General features: G+C 35.1%; 1 protein-coding gene across 1 annotated transcript in view; it reads right to left on the reverse strand.

Annotated features, from left to right (window-relative positions):
• Positions 1–26,531, reverse strand: part of LOC134934622 (dynein axonemal heavy chain 3-like) — a 1,803,147-nt gene that overhangs the window by 1,447,794 nt on the left and 328,822 nt on the right. Inside the window, exons 12-22 of the mRNA XM_063930015.1 lie at positions 26,372–26,506; positions 23,230–23,348; positions 17,240–17,444; positions 14,625–14,828; positions 13,540–13,670; positions 12,665–12,860; positions 10,942–11,136; positions 10,400–10,588; positions 3,879–4,109; positions 1,988–2,086; positions 1,337–1,476 (exon numbers count right to left, since the gene is read on the reverse strand). Of these exons, the coding sequence (XP_063786085.1) occupies positions 1,337–1,476; positions 1,988–2,086; positions 3,879–4,109; positions 10,400–10,588; positions 10,942–11,136; positions 12,665–12,860; positions 13,540–13,670; positions 14,625–14,828; positions 17,240–17,444; positions 23,230–23,348; positions 26,372–26,506 (1,844 nt within the window). The remainder of the gene's footprint in view (positions 1–1,336; positions 1,477–1,987; positions 2,087–3,878; positions 4,110–10,399; positions 10,589–10,941; positions 11,137–12,664; positions 12,861–13,539; positions 13,671–14,624; positions 14,829–17,239; positions 17,445–23,229; positions 23,349–26,371; positions 26,507–26,531) is intronic.

The raw sequence follows: 26,531 nt of genomic DNA on the forward strand, positions 1-26,531 counted from the left end.
CGTATGATGTCTTTTGCAAGCATCAGTAGAAACAGAATAATTATGAAATGATAGAGGATAGAACAAAAAAGGTAAAAAAACAGAGTAAAGCAAAAAATGTCACTAAGGAAACAGAAATAAGTCAAACATAAAATACAACTCGATTTCTAATTGTTACAGTGTTCTGCAATGAAGGGTGATATTTTACAACAAGCACAAAGGGCCTGATTCAAAGTTGTATATAATGCAACAACAATTGATGCCACTTTCCATGTTTGGAAATAAAAACAGATTTCATCCACGAGAACGCATTACCCCATAAATCCGGCAGGAAAAGCAGTGATCATCACCATACACACCATTTGCACGCACTAGCCCTATACCTAGTGTAAGAGATCAGAATGATGGCAGTCAAATCTCTGCATATGCTAACCTCTTAATAGCCTGCAATTCCATCAACACACCGATGACTTGTTCACAGCCAAAGTATACTATGTTCAAATGCCCCATTGCTGCTCAGTTATAACCACTCGGTTGCAAATGGAGATATGACTGAGGTCCAAATGTCTCTCCTGTAATTGCTCTACGTTGCATATGCAGTCCCCAACGCATGCACAGTTTGCTCAAATTGTGGAATCCATATGCAGACAGACATAGATGGAACTCAGATTTAGGTCCAAAGTATACCTGTTCAGGAACAGTACTCTGAAGTCCTGGTTATAAGGCTATTCATGCTTGAGATCAGATGACTTAATTACTACCTCAGTCAACTTGACTTAACAATCTGTGCTCAAGCATGGATAGCCTTAAAACCTTGACTGTGCGGTGGGGTTTGAGGACTGAGTTTTGGAAATACTGCTGTATTAGTTTCTGTGAGTATATTAACATGAACCATTCATTGCCAACAGGATTACATCTGTTAACACTATGGGGATTATTTACTTGAAAAACTGCTAACTGATAAACACTTGTGTTCTAACCTGTTAAGAATGAGAACAATCATAAATGTTAACATACAATCATCCTTCATTAATATCTTGGGTCTAACAGGTTTTTGTACATCAGTACACTGTCCTATTGGATACATCAAATATTTATTTCAATAAAACTAATGCAAGATAGAAAATGAAATAAAATATCTTATTGGTCATTACAATTTATTGTACAATTGGTCTGTGTTAGAAAACAACCCTACATGATTTTACCAATTTACAGGTTTAATTTTTACAGATTATATTTTAAAAATGTACTTATTAAATCTGCTCTTAGTTGTGCTTTGATTGAACACAAACATGTCAACACACTGTGCTGGTCATATGCATCGATACTTATCACTGTATATCATTAGGCAACTTACCAGGTTGCATCAACAATTTCAAATTTTTTTCCTTCCACTGGTATTTGATTGCGTATATCTTCTGACCCAAATATTGGTTCGAGATACAGCCATGCCATCTGAACTCTAAGCCAGGATTCCAGAATCTCTTGTAAATGCCGCTTTTTAAGAAGACAAAAATAAAACACATTAAATCAAGCTCTTCTTGGAATAGCTAGTGAAGCTGGATACAGATGTCTGAAACAAATCTATGCATGATTATAGGAGCAAAACACTACTTTCTCACATGTTCTCTGCAATCAGATATTCTAGAGGGTTAAGAAATGCTTTCTCAACTTCTGTTTCTGTTCTACATCATGAAGCACAGTGAAGAATGAACCAGCACAGCTGCCTCTTTGTGTGTCTCACTTCGATGATTCACTCTCTTACTGGGTGACTGTGCCTTTTGCATTTAGGCTCACATAAAAACTACAGTGACATAAAGAAAGTTATACTTCTTTCCCCTTCTTAATTCTTCAGAATGCTGATGGCAAAGTCAAATTTGAAAAGTTTTAGGTTAATGAAAGTCACTGAGGCGTTAATCTTATTGGGCGGTGAAATCTGAGATGTAGGTTGGAGATGAAATCAAAAAGCTAATTAAATTCAATAAGAGTTTCTCAAAAGGCAACATACCAGATTAGACTCCCATGCTAATATTTCTCTTTCAAATGGTGCAATAAATAGAGAGGCTTTCATGGCTGTGGTTTTCACTCTGTGATTTTCCAGCAAAACCTTAAAGGAGAAGAAGTGGACATAAAGGCAGAGTAATAAAAGTTTAGCTACCTAGATTACAGTATTGAACATAGCACAAGACAGAGATGAAGAGACTTGATAATAAGGTACTTCTGAAAAGCAGAACTTAAAGCCAATCGGTAAAACCAATTGAACCTTATTACCTGTGGCTGCAAAGAAATTCCCCTGATGCTGAAATGTAATTTGAAAAGGTTAAGAAGAAAAGATGCTGCATTATAGTATATTACATATTTGGACCTTAGCACTGTATGCTTTAAAGATGTCAGGTTAATAATGTTACAATAAGTTTGAAATGACTGTAGTGAAACACTTGGGACCCGATAGCACCCTCTTTTCCTGCTGTATTGGTGTAAGAGAGAGATAGAGAACAAAGAGACAGAAGCTCCAGCAGTATATGATTCAATTATGACTCCAGCACTAAAATAATGAAAGAAGAAATGCCACAAAAGAGCACCATGTGCCAAAATGTGTTTTATATTCTAACTTTTATATATTTGTACTGGATGTATTTATGAAGTGACAAATTCCATTTTGTAACCAAATTTACCTTTGGATACTCCCTCATTGCTGGAATGCCTAAAAATTCCACATTGTTTCCTATGTGTGCACTGTTACGTTATTATGTGCTAGTGTGTTAAACCTATGTGTAACATTAGTGTCCAGCAAATGTAATGCATTTTGTTTATATACACATATGTATATAAGGGATGCAATACATTTTCTGGCTGCCAGGATCCTGGTGGTCAAGATACCAATGCTGGAATAACAACACCCATAGAGTGGGAATAGATCTTGTGGTGAGTGCAGCGAGCCACCAAGCCCGCAGCATGGTGAGCACAGTGATCTCGCAAGGGGACGCTTAGCGCTTGCCCCACAGCTGTCATTCTGGAGGTCGGGATGCCGCTGTCGGAATATGGACAGCCGACATCTCGTCTGCCAGTAAAGCATACTGAATCTGTATAAAATTATATACATATTTGTGTGTGTGTATATATATATATATATATATATATATATATATATATTATAAGGGTGCAGACACACTAGTAGTTGGTACATGTTTAAATATTTGAGCATTGGCATCTTGGGAAGCTATTTCAAGTGACTGCTATGTATAATGAAAATAAAGAACATTCAAGCAAATGGATAAATCAAACGAAGATATTGCATTTCTTTCACATTTGCATTGTGGTACGTGTTGTAATACCTCATATATCTTGTTATGTGACAGTGTGCAATGGTCAATAACGCTACTTGTAAATTGATATTTCTTACACAACAAAATAATCTATAAGAAAGCCTCAATGCAGTCATTTTATTTCCAGATATTGTACAGTAGTTTTCATGCTAGCAACAGATATGGCACACATTGAATTATGACTATGCGGATATCTCGCTCATAGAGAGCCTGTGGGTATAGTTTTCTAAAGTGTGCTTGAGGCACAGAGGAAAAATGGATTAGAACATTTGTCATAATTCTATAAAGTATTCCTAATCACTAGCAATGTATTGCTTTGATCGGTCCACTTCAGAGCACACTTGAGGAAACCAGAGAAAATAAAAGATGCACCAAATGGGCTTTGGGTGTCATAAAGGAATAAAACAACATAAAACATACACAAAATGCAGCATGATATTAAATATCAGGGTGCTAAAAACATGGTCACTTTTTAAATGTTGTTATATTCCAGACATACAGTATGTGCAGTTTTAAAACCTTAAATGTTTGCATTACCATCAGTATGTAACAACCTATTTTTTAAGTATTTACCTGAATTTCATCAACAGCTGCTAATACGTGACAATTTCCATCCTTGTAGGATGAAAAAATGAAGCATACATCCTCCCAATCTGCTCTCATTTTATTAAGGGCTTTCTCTAGAGCATATTCTTTGCTAGCTTGTGAGCTGATCTGATTTAAATCATCAAGGTATTTTTCAAGGCCAAGTTGCAGAACATCCAATAAAGAGGTGCCTTCATGGGGGCTAATATTAAACCCAACCTAGAGATAAAAATACATCATTCAGTATACATGATACAGCAAAATCACCCACAGAGCCAAATTAGTCTGATCTTAAAGGACCACTAAATATAAAATATGTGTAGGGCCCTCTATTCTCATGTGCTTATGCTTTTCTTACTTCAATAAGCTCCAACTACACCAAATCCCATGGTTCTATGCCACCCTGATACTTATGTCAGTCAGCTGATGTAGCTATGTTTATTTACATTATATTTGTCCTATAATTGTCTTCAACTGTAAGTCGCGGTTTTCCTGTTTTGATTATTTGTTTATGTACTATCTAGTTGGGCGCTGCAGAACCCTTGTGGCGCCATATACATAAAGTTTATTAATGATAATAATAATAACAATAATAATGTGTAAGCTAGTTTATATAACAGAAATACTACAACATCTACAAATACAATATGTTGAATGCAAGTCTGTTTGCAACTTTTTATACTGTGCATGTACTGGAGCCAAATCATGCATAATCCCATCACATCACCGCTTGGAACTTGGAGTGGGTATAACTGGGCTGTAATGGGAGTTAGCACTTAGGTAACATTTACATGTCTATGGTGGGTTGTGTAGAAGTGTAAATACTCCTGTTTTAAGATGTATCTATTGCATTTAGTAATAGGCTGGTACAGGTGAAGGCAGATTATGATGACAGGTATCAAATCAAGCATATGAATAGGGGCAGTCTGGCTGCAAGACATGCAACTCTGCAAATGGGCATATAATATGCAAGCCTTTAGTTAAGTGCATGCAATGCAGGAGCAACTGTAGCCAACCTGCATTCAACTCTGTATTGGCCCTTAAATGTTTGAAATTGTTAGGAATTTGTCAATTCTGAAAACAGTTGAGACAATGATGAGACAATTTAGTAAGCAATTTTTCTTCTACAGAGATTCATGACAGCTTTCTGATAAGGCGCACATCACACTCTTTTTGACAACAAAACAATCGCATACACTTAGCAGTATACTGTATGCAAATATAACGTCAAATCTCAAGCTGTGCTATTCATGGTATGTCTTTACATATAGATTTGTGAATATTATTGGAAGCTTTTATATATAATGGGAATTTTTTTTATGTTTAAAAATGTCTCCATTAAATTAGCAGGTACGTGATCATTACTGACCATTAGTAAGAGTTGAATAATTTGTCTTTTTGAGCGAATGTGTATATAAAGATATGTGTAAGTATGTAAACAAAAACATTGTTGTAAAGCGAAATCATTGTCTACATGTACATCACTTATGTAGGGAGTATACATTCAACTTTTAAATCCTTAAATCAAATTCTACCAAATCTCATGCAAGTGAAAGAGAACTACAGCTAGACCACAAGAAATGAGAAGCGCACTTGTAGCAGGAGGATTCAGCAACATCTTTCCACGCTTACATGTGGAATAATGCATCCAGCAGCACTTTAATGAAACTAGTTATTCTAGCCTTTGAAAAATAGCTCCATAGACTTGAGTTGTATGAACATATGTGAACTGAAGAAGGCAATTACACAAAGATAAAATAGAATGTAATTGCAGTTTTCATTTGCCAGTTGTATTTCACTTTTCTTCTGTGGTTCAGTGTCCCTGTCTTATGATGTCATCTTCACCTGTAGTGGACATTTCACAAAAGCAGGGGAGGGTGTTTTGTAAAGGATGGGGAGCTGATTTGAATATGGAGATTCTGTAATGATGATTTCTAACTAGTGTCAGACATTCCAATATTGATAAATAATTCAGTCATTCTGTCATCTACAGTATGAAGAACTAAAATGTATACTACTTCAAACCAATGACTGAGATAAACTAACCTTTTTCACATGTATAAGTCATGGACAAAGAACAAAGTGACTGCATTGGTTTGCATATTATTTGTTTAAAATACTTTTGTGTAATATGTTTTGCTTTTCAGTTAACCCCCCCCCCCCAAAAAATGAACGCAAAACAGTCATTATTATCAGATGTTTAATGTAAATGTATACTATATAATTTTCACCTGTCATATCAGCTATGTGCCCTTATGTGCCCATCTACAGACATTTTGTCTCCTAATATTATGGTATATAAGGTGAAAAGTACAAAACATAAGTAACCAGTAGTAGGGGCGTCATGCATACATATAGCGAATACCCAGAACACAGTTGTCCAAGCCTCATCACCTGTCTATTATGAATAAACCATAATCTAAAAAACAATTTGTAGTTATGTGTGGACTACTATCTATTGCTCATAGCTAACAGCTTCTCTTGATTACATCTTTCTCAGGAAGACCTCACATCAGTACACTTCAAAAGAAAGTCACACCATGTACAACCCAGATAATTGGTACTTACAAGTTAGACCAATGCTAAAAAAGCCAGGGAGTATGTATTTTATTGAGTCACTTGTTCTGGTAAAACCAAGAAAGTGCTGGCAATATGAAATGAAATGATGTGGAATTGAGTGAGTATGCAAGTAATGGTTTTATTACAAAGGCATACTGTATAACAGCTTACCCCTGCAAACCAGGGCCCAAAGTCAGAAGCAATAATCCAAAAGTGAACCTAAATTAAAGTTAGCAGAAAAGGGTTTAGATATAAGATGAATCATTTAGAACATGGTGATTATAAAATTGATTTTCCATTAGACAACTCATGGTTGCAGCTGGTTCAGTTCTATTTTAGAGGCATTTAATCTTTTTAAATTAGGATCTGGACTGAATGAAGAAAAATGTAAAGCCACAAATCCAGTAAACTAAAAGTCTACAATGACGTTGTTTCACACATGATAGTCAACTTCTTGCATGTGCACCTGGAGTAAAATATAATAGCTATGTATGTACAGTATTTAGTTAACAAACAATGATGTATAATTAGAGATGAACAGTATTCAAAAAATGCTGCACATAATAATAATAATCTCACTGTAACATGTGTAACATTTTGACATGTTGTTTAATGTGTCCCAGTTCTACCTCAATTATACTAAACTGCAAATGAATATAAATATATATATCAGTCTCATGTAGAAAATACTGTAGACATTGTGGGGGGAATCCAATTGCAGGTGATTGGTGTGAGGTACCACTGGAGCAGCATCCAAACACCAGCAATGGCACTGCATCTCGCACCCTTCGCTAACCACTCTCAGCCCAAATTTGCACATTTTTGCTTGCAGCCCTATGATGCTGTGAGCAGTTTTGTGCAAGTTCAAGTTCCTGTAAAGTGCAGCTGTTGTCACTCTGACTCGAGGGCACAAGAACTTTGCCTGCAATTGGATTCTTCCTTTATGATATGTATATGAAGAGGCAAGTGGATAAAGGTGTTATGTAACAATTTTCAGAGAAATTTGTTTTTTTACTGGATGAAGGGATCATTAGAACATTTTCAAATGTAGTGAATATAGCATATGATGTGAATTTATAATGCAAAAATTAGTATAAGTTAAAAGATCCAATAATTTATCTTTAAATAAATATCTATTTCCATTAAACTTAAAATAACACCTTCATCCACTCGAACATACATTCTGAGAAGTGTGAATATATGAATATAGTGAGAAATTTAAATTTCTTGCAATGCTGTGATAGTGCCTGTTCTGCCTATAGTCATAGTCCATATCTACGGTCTAGCAATGTAGGTGTAATTATTCATACAATACACATCAATAATCCTTTCACATTGCTAAGGAGAGTCACACCCAGGAATTGTACATGGGTCCTTCCAAGGTACGACCTGCCATGAGACACCTTTCAGACTGGCAGCTCAACCGGCAATATGCTAGGTAGAGTTGCCATCAGGTTCAGGGGCGGAGGCAGCACTGAAGTCATTGGGGGTGGATGCGGAGGTGGCACTTAAAGATGAGGTCATCTCCACGCCGCCTCCTTCATAGTGTGAATGGGTCCTGGATCGTATCGAACCTAGTAACCCATTCACACCACACCTGACATGATAATAACCCATGTAAAACCCTTCTCTTTTATGGGATTGAAATGCCAGGTTGCTTAACCTAAGGATATTTCAACCTGGTCCTTTTCACATCGCACCTCCACCCGGGTCGACCCAGCAATATACCAGGTTATTTGTGCAATGTGAAAGGGGTATTAGTAACAATGAAATGAAATAGCTAATCTTTCTTCAAAATAAGTCACAATTGCCTATATTTTTCATCATACAGTAGGTTCTCTTTGACAATATGGCAAAGCCATCAGAAGAGGTAGTCTTACAAATTTGATAAACCCAAACATATGAAAAGAACAGCAATTGCAAATACCCTATTAAACCTAAAAATGTACAGTTATGATAAAAGGTCCAGTTTTAGATATTTTTACCATCTGCAAAGAAGAAAGTTACCAACTTCATGGCACTTTTATATCACAATGTAGCACTTCCTTGCAACTCTAGCCCATCGTAATTAACCTACAATAATATTTCATACAACTACTACTATTATGTTGTTATTGTTGCAACCCCCATCCTGTAAGCTCAAGAAGGCCATATGCAGCATACATTATTAACATAATAATATAAAATGAAATGTTTCAAAATGTATAAAGGACACGCTTGCTAATGCTGACTGTGCTAATCAGATGTTGTTCTTTGAGACTCTGTATTTCATAAACTACAAATCTATAGGGAAAAAGTGTACTTTGGAGCTGGATAAATTGTTTTGTATGACATCACATTAATAATACTTGTATGTATATTGTATGACATCACATTAATGATACTTGTCTTCAAACTTCAATATGGCACATACATTATTACTCTCAAAGCCACACCAACTTGTGGTGTAGCAATGTGTGTAGAGGTGTGAGTATGTGCTACTGTACTGTAGGTCCCTCTATGATCCCCCTACTATGGAGGAGACAGCCAACAGAATAGAGGGAATTGGAATGGGTTATGTGCCTAGAAGAGTACATAACATAAGTGGTTGTTCAGTGGACATTAAGAGTGATAAAGTATGGTTATGTATAAGTATCTAGGGAGTGCAGAGGCATACCAGGGTGGCAGTGTGCTTGGTGCTGGCCATATCCCCATAGAGCATGATGCCATGATGTTGCATAGATGGGGCAGGCCCACCAGCATCTGTAAGTTAAGCACTGCATGGAGCATCCTGAGTATAATCCTTGCTGTACTGAAGCAGCTATTCTGGCTGCAGGGTACTAATCCAGGCAGTTTACTAGACAGTAGTAGGTACTGCGGGGCAGAGACAGTGCAGCCCACAGATCCCTGCACCCTGTGTGATGGCACCTCTCTAACTCGCCTAGTTGTTGCTATGAATTAGTGACAATAAAGGTAGATCCAACTGTAGGGATATATAATATTTATAATGTATACATATAAACATAAGGAAATATCCAGAGTGACACTGTAAGCAACGCAGAAGAGCCCCAGTTGATAACCCATCTGTTCCAGGAATTACATTTAGAATCATATGTAATATATAAATCATGTCTGAATATCATAAAACATAGACATCTGAGCTTTCATTAAAAAGCTTAAAGATGGGACTTGAATAACAATCTGCCATTGCTAATTAGTATTTTCAGTTTAGCATATTCACTTTCAGACATATTGCTGTTTGCACATGGTAATTTAGGTAAACAGATAGCATCCACAGCTGCATCAATTAACATTGCTAATCAAAACTGAATTCAGGTAATTAGGCCCATTTATGCAAAAAGTCTGTAATTTGGGGGGGGAGCTGGAATCTTTGGTAGTACAGTATTTGTAAAAGAAAGCCTATTTTATTCAACAAGAAGAGAAAAGAAGGAATGTATGTGTGAATAATGTGTGTGAACAAAATTGACAAATTGAAGCTGAGTATTTAATTGCTCTATATTAGCAAGAAACATGCTTGTTTTTTCCAGAAATGTTTTTACCAGTAATTAGAAATGATTTACATTCAGAAGGCAGGAGCTGTACTACAAGGCCAATCTCAATGCAGAACTGCCAAACCTATTATACAGTTAGCCATATAAGATCACTTAATTCTAATTTACTGCAATAAGCCATGACATACACATATTACTATGACATTGTAAAGAGTGTCATATACACCTGAACTCAGATCAGTCCTTGAATATGCAGTGAGTTTTAGACCACATCTAAATATCAAGTGTAATAGTTTTGGAATGGTGACTTGTCATATTATTTTACAACCTATAAAACTGGAATTACACTAGAGAGAAGTCACATAGATTTGGCTGCAGTGATATTCTTCAGCTTTTAATGGAAATAGATAGCACAATGCATACTTGTCACAGTAATATATTGACATATTGTGCTCTCACCTTTTTGCTCATTAGGTTCCAGTGTCTTGTCTTGATCCCTGGTGTACACAAAGCTGTTACAAGAGGCATGTTGATCTTAAACTTCTCCAGCTTGGTCTTTATGGCAGTAGCTACTTTGAGAGGTCCATGTAACTTCGGGTGATAAAATGCTTTTGTCAGTTTGTAACTAGTCTTCCATAAATTCTGTACCTGATGACAAACATTTTTCAGAAAGCTGTTATTGATTTTTTACAGTTGTATAGAACTCATCTATCATATTGCCAAGCTCAGGGTAATTCTTGTCATATTAGACCAATAAAATTTAAATTTAAATTGATTTTACAGCAAAAGAACATATTAGTCTTTCTTTTGGGAATGTCTAGGTCTTTTTCACATCGCAATTCTAAAAGGTGTTCCTTTCTACTGTAATCTAGACTTAGATATATCACACAACCTAATCACTTATCCCATGTGCTGCATGAAAATAGTTTTAGAAGTTTTCATAACCAAAGACACCAACCCCATATTTCAAATGCAACAAAATCAAATCAGTTGTAACTCACCTCCTCCTCCACTTCTTCAGCATTGACCTGTAGAAACGGGCCATTCATCCATTTGTCATAACAAGCATTGAAGTGCACAGCAGTAGTCCATAGTTTCTCATAAGGCTCTTTTAATTTACAGATCTCTGATATTTGATCAAATGTGCTTATTTGTTCAATTTCTAGAAGTTCTTCCTCCTTGTTAATTAAAGCTTTCTGGGGGAAAAACATTGATTTATTAAATATGATATTAATTTACAGTCCAAATACCCAACTATTCTAACAATGATTTTATTTTCACAGTAATCGTGACACAAAGATAACATACTAAAGTGCTGCCTTGAGAACAGAGGCTTCTTGTTACTTACAGTATATACATAAGAGGTATAGATGCAAAGCTATAGTCTGTGGAAATTTAAGACAATAATGGCTGCTTTATATTTGTTTTGGCCTATGTCAAATAGATACAAAATTAATGTTCTATAGTGGCCTTTCAGAAATTAATGACACAGGTACACATTAGCATATATTTGTATTCTAGAGCTGTAATTAGTTACAACAGTTATACAGTACATTGTCTTATATTATATGCATTACTAAAACCTGCAGCCATTAGAACTCTAGATATTATAACAGAGGCAGAAGACAGCTAATATTGTAAAATGTGAGGATTTGCTCTGACACATATACTACTGTATAGTTATGTCATTCTAACTGTGCTATGTTGCAATAATACTAAGTTTATTACTAATAAAAATAGAAACCATTTGTGTCTTATAAGTACCCTAGCTATATCTGTATTGCAGTCTACCTCCTGGTTATTGGTTCTACGCATAATTGTGTGAATCTAGGAGACAGCACCTAGCCAAAGTGCAATGTGTAGTATGTCTATTCAAATGTGTAAAATGCAGCATGTGTACTGTAAAACAACATCATACAGCCAGTGCCAGCACTAACACAATGACAAAGAAAAATAGTTGCTTCACATTGTCTAAATCATGTGCGATTTGTCATTGGGTCATGGTCACATTCATGTATGTACCTATGCACATGGCAAGAGATTTGGGCTCCGAAATTTGGACTGCTTCTTCAATAGGAGAAAAATAATAATCTTTAAGTTGATGTTCAAATACTGTATTTGCAGAAAAACTAGATTTTTATTTTATTTACTACACCATATTGTAATTGCTGGGACTGTTCCTCATGCTGCAATGCCAGACAGTGCATGTCTTGTTCTCCTAACTGCCTTTGTAATGGTTAGAAACACAAGGCAGCTACCTGGACACAGCTAGAATAGCTGTTTCTAAACACAAAGCATGGACACAGCTGACAAAAGCATGACAAGTGATTCCAACATAATATTGAAAAACCTATAAGCATTTAGCAGTTAACAAACTAGTGTATGTGGTAATCCAATAAAATGAGTCTCTATTTGTGAATATATGTAAGCCTTATCATAAAGGAATTAATGAAATGTAACCTCATGAATTGTTTTTATGTTTGCACTATGTGCTGAAAAAACAGTATACAAGATTTACTTATTTCAGCAACAAAAACATAGTGTAAAGTAAATTAAAACTATAAAGTAAAAACACTCACTTGGACTACAAATTTGTTGTCAGAATACACTAGCATTAGGAAACCAGCCACAAACAGAAAATGCTGCATGATCATTTGGTCTATTCAATTCAGTTATGCAGTATAGTAGTAGTACAGCACAGTAGCATTCATAAACATGACATACCTCCTCCCTAAACTCCTGTATTTTGCTGCTGATGGTGCTGAGTTTCTGTACGTAGGCACTGGCTTCACTCATCCGCTCTTTCTTCTGAAAGTCTTTCACCTCAATGACCACATCAGACAAGTGCTTTGTGAAATCCTTTTGCCATTCAGCAAGCTTTGCCACAGCCCCATCATGCTCCCTCTGCAATCGTGTCTCACTGACAAAGTGATTGCAAGGCACATAGGAGAAGGAGGGGAGAAGAAATGGAATCTTTTTATATACTCCACTGCTATGCTAAATTTTTTCGTGTTCACATTTAAATTGCACAGAATAATTTAGAAACGGCTTTTAATTTCAGAGAGGTTAATCACCCTAATAAAGGTCAATCAAATTTAATTTTCACTAAAACTGCTATAGCTCACAACCCCTGCAGGATATGTATTATTTCCCATTTCAAATGCAAAATAGAAAAAAAAGGTGGGCAGTACGTTCTCTGTGCATTGCTAATGCCCCATCTTTATCCATGAATTACAATTTCACTAAAATTATTAATTCTATTGAAATTATAGAGGTCATTTTAACAATTCCAGGCAGAAAATCCTGTATAAAAAATATTGTACATCCGCTGTGACACTGGCTTAACTTGCCTCTAATCCTCCTACTCTTTTCATCACCCAGCTAACACATAACAATAGGCTAAATCTCAATTATATTAAACATTACTCGATTTAGACTAAAACAACAGTGACATTTTCTAGAAGACTAATCTTCTATGTAAGCTGGCTGTGGTGACATCATCAATCCAATTCTTATTTATATTCAGCATAAGCAGCACTTATTACATTCTCTGTGACACTAAGTATATGAAAAAAATCAGTTTGCCTAGTATTCATTACCTGCTGCTAATGATGGGAATGATTCTCTCAGGCCAAGAAAACGTGTTTCCGTTTAGAATAATGTCTTCCTTTGATAAGGATGCATAGTCCATTAAGAAAAGCAGGTTTTCTGCAGCTACTGACAGTTTTTCCTAAGAATGGAAAGAAATGTACATGTTTTGCATTCAATACACCAGCACAGAGGACAGAGGAGAGCAGTCTCATTAATGGGCTGCATGCTTAATATTTAACACACTGTGAAAGTCCCACTAATGGCCCTATTAGGAAGAGCACAATGTATTGTGACAATAACGCATCAACATCTCCCACCTATACACTAGCTTAGCGAAACTTAATGTTTTCAGCTAATATTGTCAAAGTGCTTTCTTAAGCATGGTGGATACTGCAGAAACACAATAGGAGCACCATTCCATAATAAAACAAACAGGTAATGGGTAAGAATATGTCAGGTACTCTCCAAACAAGCTGGAATGCTGCCACTATACAAGAAGATAAATTAGAGGAAGCAGAAGATAAATGAATGCTTTAAATCTTGCCATAATGGGCTTGATAACCTCAGAAATAGTGGGATCACCTCAATATAGAATCCAATTTATAATCCAAATTGACTTATCAGCTGCTAAGCTAGAAATGTGACAACATATAAAGTGTGCTTTTACCCTTCAACTTTCCACAAGTTGTATTACTATTAATATATGCTGCGAGCTTTCACTCAGTCACTGTCACTACTGCTGCTTAATAACCATGTGTCATCGTGGCACTTTCACAACATCATCTGAAGCAGAGCTGCATGGCTGAACACAGAAGAAAATAACCAAATTCTGACAAGGAAAAGCAACTCAAATTATTTCTGGCACCAAAACTAATTGGTGAAAGACATTACATGGAATTCAAAAAAGGTTGTTTCAAATTCATTTACAACTTTTCACATTGATAAGGCACAGGACTGGCATTATTCTGTGAGTCAATACTAAAATGTGCAGCATTATACAGAAAAAAGACCCATTCATATATTAAATATACAGTAGCATTCTGAAAATATGTGCTATTAAAGAACTGTCTTTGTGATGCACCCAGAAACCCACCTTAATCTCCAGAAGCTCCACAGTCCTTAGCTTGTCTACGTAATTTTGAAGCTCCACAAGGGTAGACGTTGAGGCAGCAATAGCAGTGATTTTTGTGACGATGCCATCATACTGCTGGCAAATTTTTCGATTAAACTTCTGAGACGCAGTTGCAACTTTGTTAATTATTATATTAGTCAGCTGGCGGGTATGATCAATCATCCGCTGTAAGAGAGTCAGACAACGCGACATCTAATCATAGATAAATTTTGTTCCTTTCTCATACGTGTCACAGATTATATCCCTCCTGACCCTCTACACAGCCATCGACTGTCAAAATTAGATTCAGCGAGCTCCCAGCTCCTCTTTATCCCTGTGTTAGATCTGAGACTCTTGGCTATCAGGAAGACAAGCATCACACCAGCTGTCTCGGAGCAAGGAGGCAATCAGGTGAATAGTACTTATCTTTCATTGCTTTCTGAGGAGTGACAAGATTGATTTGGGCACATCCCTATATCAGGAGCAATTACTGAGGCCTTAGGTTTCCTCCCTTGTACATATGTTACACTGCAGAGTCTGCATTTCCTTTTCTCACCTATACTATACAGTACATAAGAGGTTGCAGAAATGTGTTTGCACATTGCACATACAGGAAACATTTGTTTAAAAATAAGCCTAGCATTCCAGGGACACAAAAAATGTGTGTGCAATTTTATCTCACTAGCACTCAAGAGATCTCTTTTCCAGTACATTAGTCTTAATTAGGCCCAGAGAAGCTGTTAGTTGGTTATCAAGTCTTCTCTAGGTACAGCCTTCTATGGGGAGTGACTTTTTTTAAATAGCTTTTTTTACACATTAAAATGATTTAACAATGTAATTATAACAATAATGTGAATGTTCACAATGATAGAAATATTCCAAGCAGTCATTATATTATTCTGTCTTGTACTCTAATGATGAAAATGAATACACAAGCACTGCATTACAATCAGATAGCCCTGACTGTTATATTTCCTCTAATTGTAATGTGTATTTCATACAACGCTATGCTCTGCATGGCATAGTAAAGTAAAACTCATGGGTAAATAGTGACTTTGTTTTCAGTTTACAGGTTCAAGTGACATTTTAATAGGAATTTTGAAATTGAAAATGGTTAATAAAATGAAATTGAAAACTGAATTGTTTCCATTATGAGGTTGTCTGTGACATAAATCCCATAAAAGGATATGATAAAATATAGCTGGGAGACTAGTGAATTCCTGTCTATCAGATGCTGTACCTTGGTGCACTTCCCAATTGTTCAGTGCCATAGTTGGCATCTGGTGCTCAGTCTTCAGTAGAAACACAGATAAACATTATTTATCATTTTGTAGCACTCATGAGTCTAATGTAAGTGCTGCGTCATCATTACATTTTAAAGCCTTTTAGGCATCTGATCATTTTAAAACTAGATTTTAAGAAATTTAAAAAGTCCTGGCATTAAGTCACATTAAAAAAGTGTCAAACGGGCTAACCAGTTCTAAATGCAGCACAATTTATGCAACTGAATTACATTTACAATAAACAAATCATTTATTTTATATCACAACCAAAAAGTAGTTGACTAAATTCCAAAGCCCAATATATAGTTTAACCATATAGCCATAAAATGTATTGCACCATAGTATTCAGCATTGATAGAAAATCTTAAGCAAATTAACATTTGCTACAACTGGTGCAACAGATTATATAAAACTATGTACTGTAAATATTAGGTGAATGGACAACATTGTAAATATTCACCGTTGCTACAGTAAGTTTTAATAGTTTAGGAATAAGTTGCTGCTAATTGCACAAACTCATCAACAATAAACAAATCAACCTCTATTTCCAATATTCATTTGTACAGCTTTATCTTATACTTTATATATTTTGAAAGACATTACTCTTTTATCTATAAATATAACCAAATGTAGCTTCATTTTAACACATTACAGTACGTGTCCAACAGTGTACCAAGACCACATCAGTTACTTTTTCTTTGTTTCATTTGTCATACAGTATATATTTATCATATGGATATTCTTAAATCTCTGCTAGACACATACTAAGATTCTTAACTTGGATGAAGAAAATTATTATCATTATAGTTAGTATATTCAGATTACTATATACATAGCAATAATAATTATGGAGAATGATTCTGAAAACATAACAAAAAATTACTTTGAAACTTTGCTACTGCATTTTGGTCAGCTTAAATACAGTAAAAACCTTAATTAGAATACTAATCAGCTCTACTATTTCAAACGCAGTAAAAAAGCTTCATGTAAATAATGTATTTCATTATATTGTACTGTACTTAAAATATCCTTAATCTATAGGGCTATTATTTAAACAATCCAGATTTTTCCAACATTTACAATATCTCCTTTTCTCCAGAACTGTCCATTACCCTGAGATCAATGTATTAAAAAAATTCAAAGTACTAAAAACTTTAACATCTTACTGTGGATTAACCAGCAGCTTTTAGGCTATGTCCATGTATTTTTGTGTCTGTGGTCCAATCTCAAACAAAAATAACTATTTTGAGAAATATCATATAATACTGGATAAATATACCTGAAATATTTTGTATAAAAAAATTAATAATGTACCTGATTAATCTCAGAGCAATCCATCAGCATCATGTTCATAGGTATGTATACTGGCAACAAAGCCACATGTGAGGCCATTTTTTTCTTATTATCAAGTTCTTTGGCATAGACTTTAAGACCAACATCCTTTTGGATAAGCGTTTCAATCTGCCTTTCAGTAACAGGTGAGAGTAGGTGCAGAAATGGGTTGTACACAATGGCATATCTAAAGCACACAAAAAGAGCTAGTTTGCTAAGTGAGTAATAGTACACTGAATACAGTGTATTTGAAATAAAAATAGTTATTAATACAACCAAAATACTTACATCTGAATCATCACACACATGTAGGCCACTTTTTAATCATTCACACCGCAGCTAATTGACCCCGCCCCCTCCCCTAGGGATATTCAATGGTCCCTGATGCTGGCAGTCATTAAAGATTTACCACATACCGGAGGCAGGCAAAAAAAATCCCTGATAACCAGCCCTACCAGCCCAGTTTTTTTGTGAAAACACATTGCTCCGGGAATTTATGCTGAATCCTAGCCCAGTGCAAATCCTTGTGCAAAAGTCATGATATTACCCTGTTTTTCTCAAGGAAAAATTTTACAGGAGCAATTGAATATCCTCCTTAGCATGAATATCAATGGAATCAGTGTTTTCTCTGGCACAATATTTTGATGCCTACATTTTTTTTAGCCTACTAAAAAATATATTATTGATGTAATAATCATGCATTTTCCAGTTTATTAACAATGCTACTTAAAATCAAGTGATACATTCAACAAACTATATAATAAATGTCAGACTATACTTACACTGTAATGAACATAATAGTACTATAATTCTGACTTAGATACTAATGTACCTAATGACCATAGTTGACATATGCAATACATCTGGATTCTGCTTGATCATATATCTAGGATTATAGGGATTACAGGGATGTGGCTATTGACAAGCTGTGATTATTGGCTAAAACTAAATACATTTTAGATTATTTTTTTTAAATGTGTCCACATTCAATAGTTTGTTAGTTTGTTAATGACTAATAGGGTATTATGGAAGTTAAACTAATTACTTTGTAGATAAAATACATGCCAGATTAGCAGTGCCAAACTGAGATAGGATAGTAAAATTTGGGGTAAAGTTCAAGGTATTTTTTGTTAATTTGTTTTTGCTCACTATTGATGGGAGATATTTTAAATAAAAGTAGAAAAGTAATTGAAAAAAGCTTTGTAGGATCATATTTGATTATTACCTGAGGGTTCTCATATTCATAAAGGCCCCAAAAAACATAATTAGCTGTATCATTGGCAGCTCCTAAGAGTGTTTTACATATGTGGATACATACCTCTTCCCCTATGATGCCTCGCTTTAGAACTTAATTATATTATTTATTCTGCATGGACCGGGTGTCGGCCTCACTTCAAATAACAAAAGATGTGCAACAACTGTTTGATGCTTGGGAAAGCTTTATTGATATATTGTCACATTCCATTAAAGCTCAAATTCATGCTTTCAGTCTAAAATGTGGTTTGAAATTAGATTACAGGGCCTTGCTAAAGTATTCACCCCCTTGGCTTTTTACCTATTTTGGTAAATTTTTTAACTGAATTTTATGTGAGGATCTGCACAAAATAGTCTAAGTTGGTGAAGTGAAATGAGAAAAATTTATAAAAAAAATAATTTTTATAAATAAAAATTTGAAAATTGGCATGTTAATATGTATTCACTCCCTTTCCTATGTAGCCACTCAAAAGTTCTGATGCAATCAATTACCTTCAGAAGTCACATAATTAGTGAAATTAAGTCCACCTGTTGCAATTTAAGTGTCACATGATCTGACAGTACAGTATAAACACACCTTTTCTGAAAGGCCCCAGAGGCTGCAACACCACTAAGCAAGAGGCATCACACCATGAAGACCAAGGAGCTCTTCAAACAAAATCAGGGACAAAGTTGTTGAGAAGTACAAGCAGGGCTAGACTGGCCCACAGGGGTACAGGGGAAACCTCTGGAGGGCCCTACTGACTGTGGGCCTACCCATTCCTCTATGGATCAGGTTTATTATACTTATGTTACAGTATAATGCACAGGACTATGGTGTAGTTAATACAGTGCATTGCTGTTATTAATCTGGTACACTATCATGCATTAATTACCAGTATTTACTATATATATTTTTCAAGGGGTCCAGATCATGCTCTGGCTAATAGTTAGCCAAGTCTCTAAGCATGGATCCCTACCACTGCATCCCTCCAGTGGGCCCTTCATGCACCAGTCCGACACTGAGTACAAGTCAGGGTTGGGTTATAAAAAAAATCCAAATCTTTGATGATCCCCCAGAGCATCATCAAATCCATCATCTTCAAATGGAAAGAACATAATACCACAACAAACCTGCCAAGAGAGGGATGTCCACCAAAACTCACAGACCAGGCAGGGAGGGCATTAATCAGAGAGGCAGCAGAGACCAAAGGTAACCCTGAAGGAGCTGTAGAGTTCCACAGCAGAGACTGGTGTATCTGTGCATGTGACCACAATAAGCCATACATTCCATAGTGCTGGGCTTTATGGCTTTATGGAAGAGTGGCCAGAAAAAAGCCATTACTTAGTGTTAAAAATAAGAAGGCATGTTTTGAGTTTGCCAAAAGGCATATGGACGACTCCCCAAGTGTATGGAGGAAGGTGCTCTGATCAGATGAGACTAAAATGTAACTTGTCGGCTACCAAGGAAAACGCTATATCTGGCGCAAACCCAACACATCCCATTACCCCAAGAACACCATCTCAACAGTGAAACATAGTGGTGGCAGCATCATGCTGTGGAGATGTTTTTCAGCAGCAGGGACTGGGAAACTGATTCGATTGAAGGGAAAGATGGATGCTGCTAAATACAGGGATATTCTTGAGCAAAACCTGTTTCAGTCTGCCTGTGATTTGAGACTGGGATGGAGGTTTACCTTCCAGCAGGACAATGACCCGAAGCTTACTGCTAAAGCAAAACTCGAGTGGTTTAATGGGAAACATTTAAATGTGTTGGAATGGCCTAGTCAAAGCGCAGATCTCAAACCAATTGAGAATCTGTGGTCAGACTTGAAGATTGCTGTTCACAAGTGGAAACCATCCAACATGAAGGAGCTGGAGCAGTGGCAAGATGTGGCAAGCTCATAGAGACTTATCCAAAGTGACTTGCAGCTATAATTGCAGCAAAAAGGGTGCTCTACAAAGTACTGACTTTAGGGGGATTAATAGTTATGCACGCTGAAGTTTTCTGTTATTTTGTCCTATCTGTTGTTTGCTTCACAATGAAAAAAAAATCTTCAAAGTTGTAGGAATGTTCTGTGTATGAAATGATGCAAACCTTTAAACAATCCATTTTAATTCCAGGTTGTGAGACAACAAAACATGAAAAATCCAAAGAGGGTGAATACTTTAGCAAGGCACTGTACTTCTCTAGAATGACCCATACCTTCTTCTTCTTGATTTTATGAACCTTCTTTCGATACTTGGATATCCTACTCACACCTACTAGCTCTTTTTATACTTGTGTATTCTATTCATGCCTACTAGCTCTTTCTATCTCCTTATTACCATTGATAATTGTACTAATGTGTTGTACTATTTAATTCTTGCTTCACAAATGGTGCTCAGTTTTGAATCATAGCCATGATATTATTGTACAATGCCTGCACTATTGTGCTTTTTTTGTTCATTCTTCAATGTACATTGTTCTAATCTGTATCTGTTAGAACTAATACTTAAAATACAAATGTTTAAAAAAAAAGAAGAAAAAAAGTTTTGTAGCCTATGCCAAAGAAAACGGTCCTTTTGTAAACAGAAAAAATGCAATAAAAGCATTCTAGAAGCATAAATAAAACTTGCCAATATAATGGAGTTACTGCCAACTATGGTCAATGCTAATACTTTTGTAATTCACCCAGTAAACAAATCAAACTTCAGTATATTTAAGCTGCAGTACAGCATGCTTATACTCATCCGTATAACATTTAATAATTGCTATTAGGTCAGCTATAGTGAATTTTGGAAGTGGAGTGATTGATTAATAAAACATAATTTTAACAAGTGACTATAAAATATTGTCTACAACATTTACTATCCAAAGTCAATCATAGTTTTTTTGTCTCAGATAAGGTACCTGATTTGCTTTCTAAAACAGCATCTAACATTTTATGAATGCAAAACATCAGTATCAAAAGGAAAATATTGGATAAATTCTCACAGAAACTTAAAATCTATATATACATATCATATAAAAGGGGTGGCATAGCAATCAGTAAGTTAATGTCTCTCATGATATTAATATATTATATTATATATTCATATGGGGATATGAAACTATTAGCCTCATATTTACTGTATAAAAAGACTGATAAATATGGTAAATGTGCTTTAAAAATAACAGTTGTTAAGAGAATGCAATGTACAGTAGATCCCTAGTAATTATAGAAATAATAGTGATAATATAATTTGGCCAACATTTGTACTATAAAAAGCCAAACCAAGATGAACAAAGTAATAAGAAAGGTTTATTTCTAGTATATAATGTGGAAAACAAATTAATATACCTTATTTTATTAACAATTTAAAAAGATTACAAAACAGCCCCAAAATAGTGTTAAAACATCAACACTATCACTGTTCATCTCCCTCCATGGGAGAATACTAAAGTTGTAATTGTATTCTAACTAATCATAATGGCTGCCAGTTGGAGATAAAACAAAACATAGATTTTCATGATAGTAATCTTTCCATTTTAAATTATCCCCTGCCTGAAGATGTCACTAACTTAAATAATGGCTATTTGACACATCTGATCCATAAATCTTATCATCATTTGAAGATGGTCAAAATAAAAGCACTTAAGGGCTAAAATTCCATGAATTTACTTTAATTCCTTTTAAGGAAATAAATTCCCTTGAAGATTTAATTCATGATGTTTGACTTTGAGAATCAGATGACATTAATATCTATTGTTTTTAAATCACTTGATTTTGTTATTTTCTGTGTAAATTATATTTTATGATTTCTGAATTCCAAGCACAATAGTTTATTTTAGTATAATTGTGTCATGAAGTGTATGTTATGTACAATACATTAGGAAACTATTATTTTTGTATTGCTACCAATTATATTGCATATAAGACTCAAACTGTTAAATTGTGCCAAAAAAACATATTTGACAAAAAATATATTCTCCCATTATATTGCCACTGCTATTTGTCTGCTGATAAAGTTTACTGTCCAATAAAGGACTTCCAAAGAGGAGAACAAAGCAATATTGATGGATTTTTCTGAAAATGAGCAATAGTTGGGCTTGGCAAGATCATGTGTTAAGATGAAAGATGAAACAGATGCAATATACAGCTTAGATCAAAGCATCCCATCAATTCATTCGGAGAGTCAAAATCCAGCTGAGCATCAGGAGCCCTGTCTGCATAATAAGAAAGGTTGACTAAAACATAAGGATTAAACAGATGAGCTGTCTCTAGTGAATGTATGGCTGTGAGGCCCTGCTGAGCCACTCATAAAGGCACTTTGGAATCATACACCTGCTCCTCAGTACTGAAATCTACAGGAAACTTACCTCCAAAAATAAATTGTAATAATGGATTAAAGAGCTGGATTCACAATAGAATTTCCTAAAGTCTGCATCAACTGGGAAATCATTAATTTAAATAGCTAAACATCTACTTATACATCTGTATTTCAATAGAATATATAATGCTATCCGTTAAATAAAGTTCAGCCAGTATTATGTAAGATGCCAATGTGTAACCATTATATGATCTATAACTCCATGCATTGCAATAGTACAAGGAAGCACATAAGAACAAAAAAATATGTATAGTAGATCAGACGTTGATGCTGAAAATGGTTCAGTCACTGTAGTAAATTATATTAGATAGATTTGAATTTTATGAGCTATGAGTATGTTGCTTAGAATTGTTTCATTTTATTTAAATAGTTGTAATGGTACTAACCTGTTTGGACCATGCATGTTGTTTTCAATCACAGCCTTTATTCGTGCCTTGGCTGACAGGACAATCTCTTCATGGATTTGTACTGAACCGATGTATTTGATTTTCAGATTATCTACAGCCTGCAGATACAAGTACCTCCATTGTTTACATTTGGAAACTGTAATGAGCAGGCAGTAGCTTGCTCACCAGAGACTGCTCTAAGAATTATTCATCCACCTGTTACTATGAATTTCAGCATTTTCAGTGTAGCAGCACTGCATAGCTTGTAATCTAATAAAATGTTTAAATATACATTATAGTGGTATTTTTATTTAAATGTATAAGAAAAATAAAGAAAAATACAATACATGATTAAATGTAAAAAAAGAAACAAAATATAAACTGCTACATATGTGAAATGTAAATCCACCATACTATGATGTCCCATACATACGGGGTGACTTGTCCTGTGTGCTAAGCGATCTGGGTTAGCACAGATCACTCAGCACACATCACTATACACCGCTATACACACAGCAATGTGTGCTGAGCGATCTGTGCTAACAAGTGTTCTTTATGCACATGCTAGGCAATCTAACTAGATCTTGCCTGCATGTGCAAAAGATCTGAGTGGGTGATGGCAACGCATGGGGCCACGCATCAACATCGCTATGGGGTGCACAGACAGAGAGATCCATGTTTAATGTCTAAGCGATCTAGACAGATCACTTAGAAAATAGGCAAAAATTACCCCGTGTGTATGGGGCATTACATTTATAAACATGTGTGTGTCTTGAATTTTGTTGTACACACCCAAAATATTGGACTAGACTACTCAGTTCCCTGATATTACTATTACTGAGGTAAAAATAGTTAATCACATTGGTCAGGACTGTAACTATAATCAATTCCAAAGCCTCTAAAATGCTCACTATGTGTAGCATGGATAACCTATTATTCATTAAACACATGGATTTATAAAATTACAATCTTTTTAATACTATTATAGGAGAAATGTTTGTGTGCCTTACCTTAATATTAGAAAACTTGATTATAGGTTACTCTAACATCTCTAGACCAGCCATTACAATCAAAGACACTTCAAAGACAGCTGCTGTGAAATCAAGCTAGTCTATGTGATTCAGCCTATTTCTGGAATAATTCAGGTAATAATGTAGCATTCCATAGCATAAAGCTATGCAAAATATATAAAGAATAGAATCAACATTGTGATTACCATTAGACCTTAATAAAAATAGGTAGCATGTTTGCTTAAAATGTATTTTAGAAAATCACATATGCTCATGTCAATGGTCCTATTCTTTCTGGGACGGAAAGAGATGAAATATTAAATTGATTGATGAACCAGTTTTTTTCTTCTATTGGGTGTCAAATCAATAAATTACTTATAAGAGCTTATTACTAGTAATCTTCTTACCCATGATCAAATTAGTTGACACATTTTCTGGAATATAATAATTCTAAATTTCTCATATGAAAAAAAAGATGAGCTAAATATTGACAATAATCAAATATTTGATACATCCAGTATATAACGATTTCACTTATTAATGGTCTGTTCTCAGATTAAGCCAAACATCTACACACAATTTATGTGTGGTTTTACGATTTATCCCATGGAAAGCATTTTCCAACATCTAATTTTTCCTGTTACATTTTTCTCGACCAGCTCAAACATTTTTACATTGTTCTAAAATTGTAACTTCTAAGGCTTGTTGAATCCCTCAATTTGTGTTTAAATATTTACATAGTCCAACATTTTATAATTATGTGCTTAAGATAGTAAAGCTATTACAAAACTATACCAACATACATATCTTCACTTATCTCAAAATATATCCCAACCTCTCTGCTCTACACAATATCGGCCTCTCTATTCCACATGCATTACTTGCTTCCATTCACGATTGCAGGACTTCTTTTGTTCTGCACCTACTCTGTGGAATATCCTCCCATGCAAAATAAGACTCTCCTCTAGTCTTCAAACCTTCAACCCTCACCACACGCACTTCTTCAGGCAAGCATATTAAATTCCATAACTGACCACATAACCTTCATAAATATTCATATCTAATTTCATCCCTCTGTAAAATCCACACATCCTAACATACAATATTTTCATTTTCTTCAGTTCAACATCCTTCTGACCTCTGGTCAACATTGTTGTGTTACTATATCATACAGCCCATGAGAAACTCTGCAATCTGGCTAGATCATTATGCAGTAGGTAGCATCTATCCTTGTGTATCAAAGCCTATCTCCCTATAGATTGTAAGCTTGCAAGCTGGGCCTTCCTACTTCTATGTCTGTCTGTTATTACCCAGTTTTGTGTTATTACTGTTGTTCTAACTGCAAAGCATTACAGAATATGCTGTGCTATATAAGAAACTGTTAAATGTTAATAAAACATTTATGCAGCACACCATCCTGCATTACATGGTGTCATATACCATTAAATTCATTATTGTTGTGGGGCATTATTTTTGGACTGTAGGGAATGGCAGAAAAAGAAAGCATACGTCAAATTCAGTAAATTCTGTTGATTGCTGATGCAAACAAATCCACTAAACTATGCATCTGTGGCGAATTTCCCATTAGGCACATGAGGTATGTGCCTTGGGGCAGCACTTTTTTGGGCAGAGGAGGCACTTGGGATGATGTTTCATTGCTGTTAGTCCAAAATTACCAGTAACTACAAAATATTTCCAATCTAATGTACTGCACACCATCTTGAGTTAAGTTTGAATGGGTAGGACACAGGTAGGCTGCTCCATAAGCTGTCCCACTTAGTAAATATATATACATAATTTAAAAAAAAAAAACATAGGTCATGGCTTGTTTTATTATTAGGTTATATTATACTAAACTACCAAGTGCCAAAATGAGGGCTTATATTCAAACAATGAAAATAATAAAATTGGATGTTGTGCCTAGGTGTGCACTAACCCCTAAATATGCATATAAGGGTATCCTAATGTAGCTATTCCAAGCTAAAGATAAGTTGTTTCTAACAATTCCCATGCAAACTTGTATTATTATTAATGTGATTTTACTTAGGTTACAAAAACTATGTCTAACTCTCTCTTTTCATTACAGATAATTGATTGGTAAAGATGAATAGAATGGATTTGTAACAAATTACCTGGAAAAGAAAATTCTCAATCCTTGGCATCTGCTGGACACTGATAACTAAACTTTCCACTATTTTGTCAAAGCAACAGACAATCTTTTCAACAGATGGATTAAATCTGACATCTGATTCTTTTAAGAAAGGTTTCTGTAGGAGGAAAACACACTATTGT

Source organism: Pseudophryne corroboree, chromosome 6 (assembly GCF_028390025.1).
Source record: "Pseudophryne corroboree isolate aPseCor3 chromosome 6, aPseCor3.hap2, whole genome shotgun sequence".
NCBI lineage: Eukaryota > Metazoa > Chordata > Amphibia > Anura > Myobatrachidae > Pseudophryne > Pseudophryne corroboree.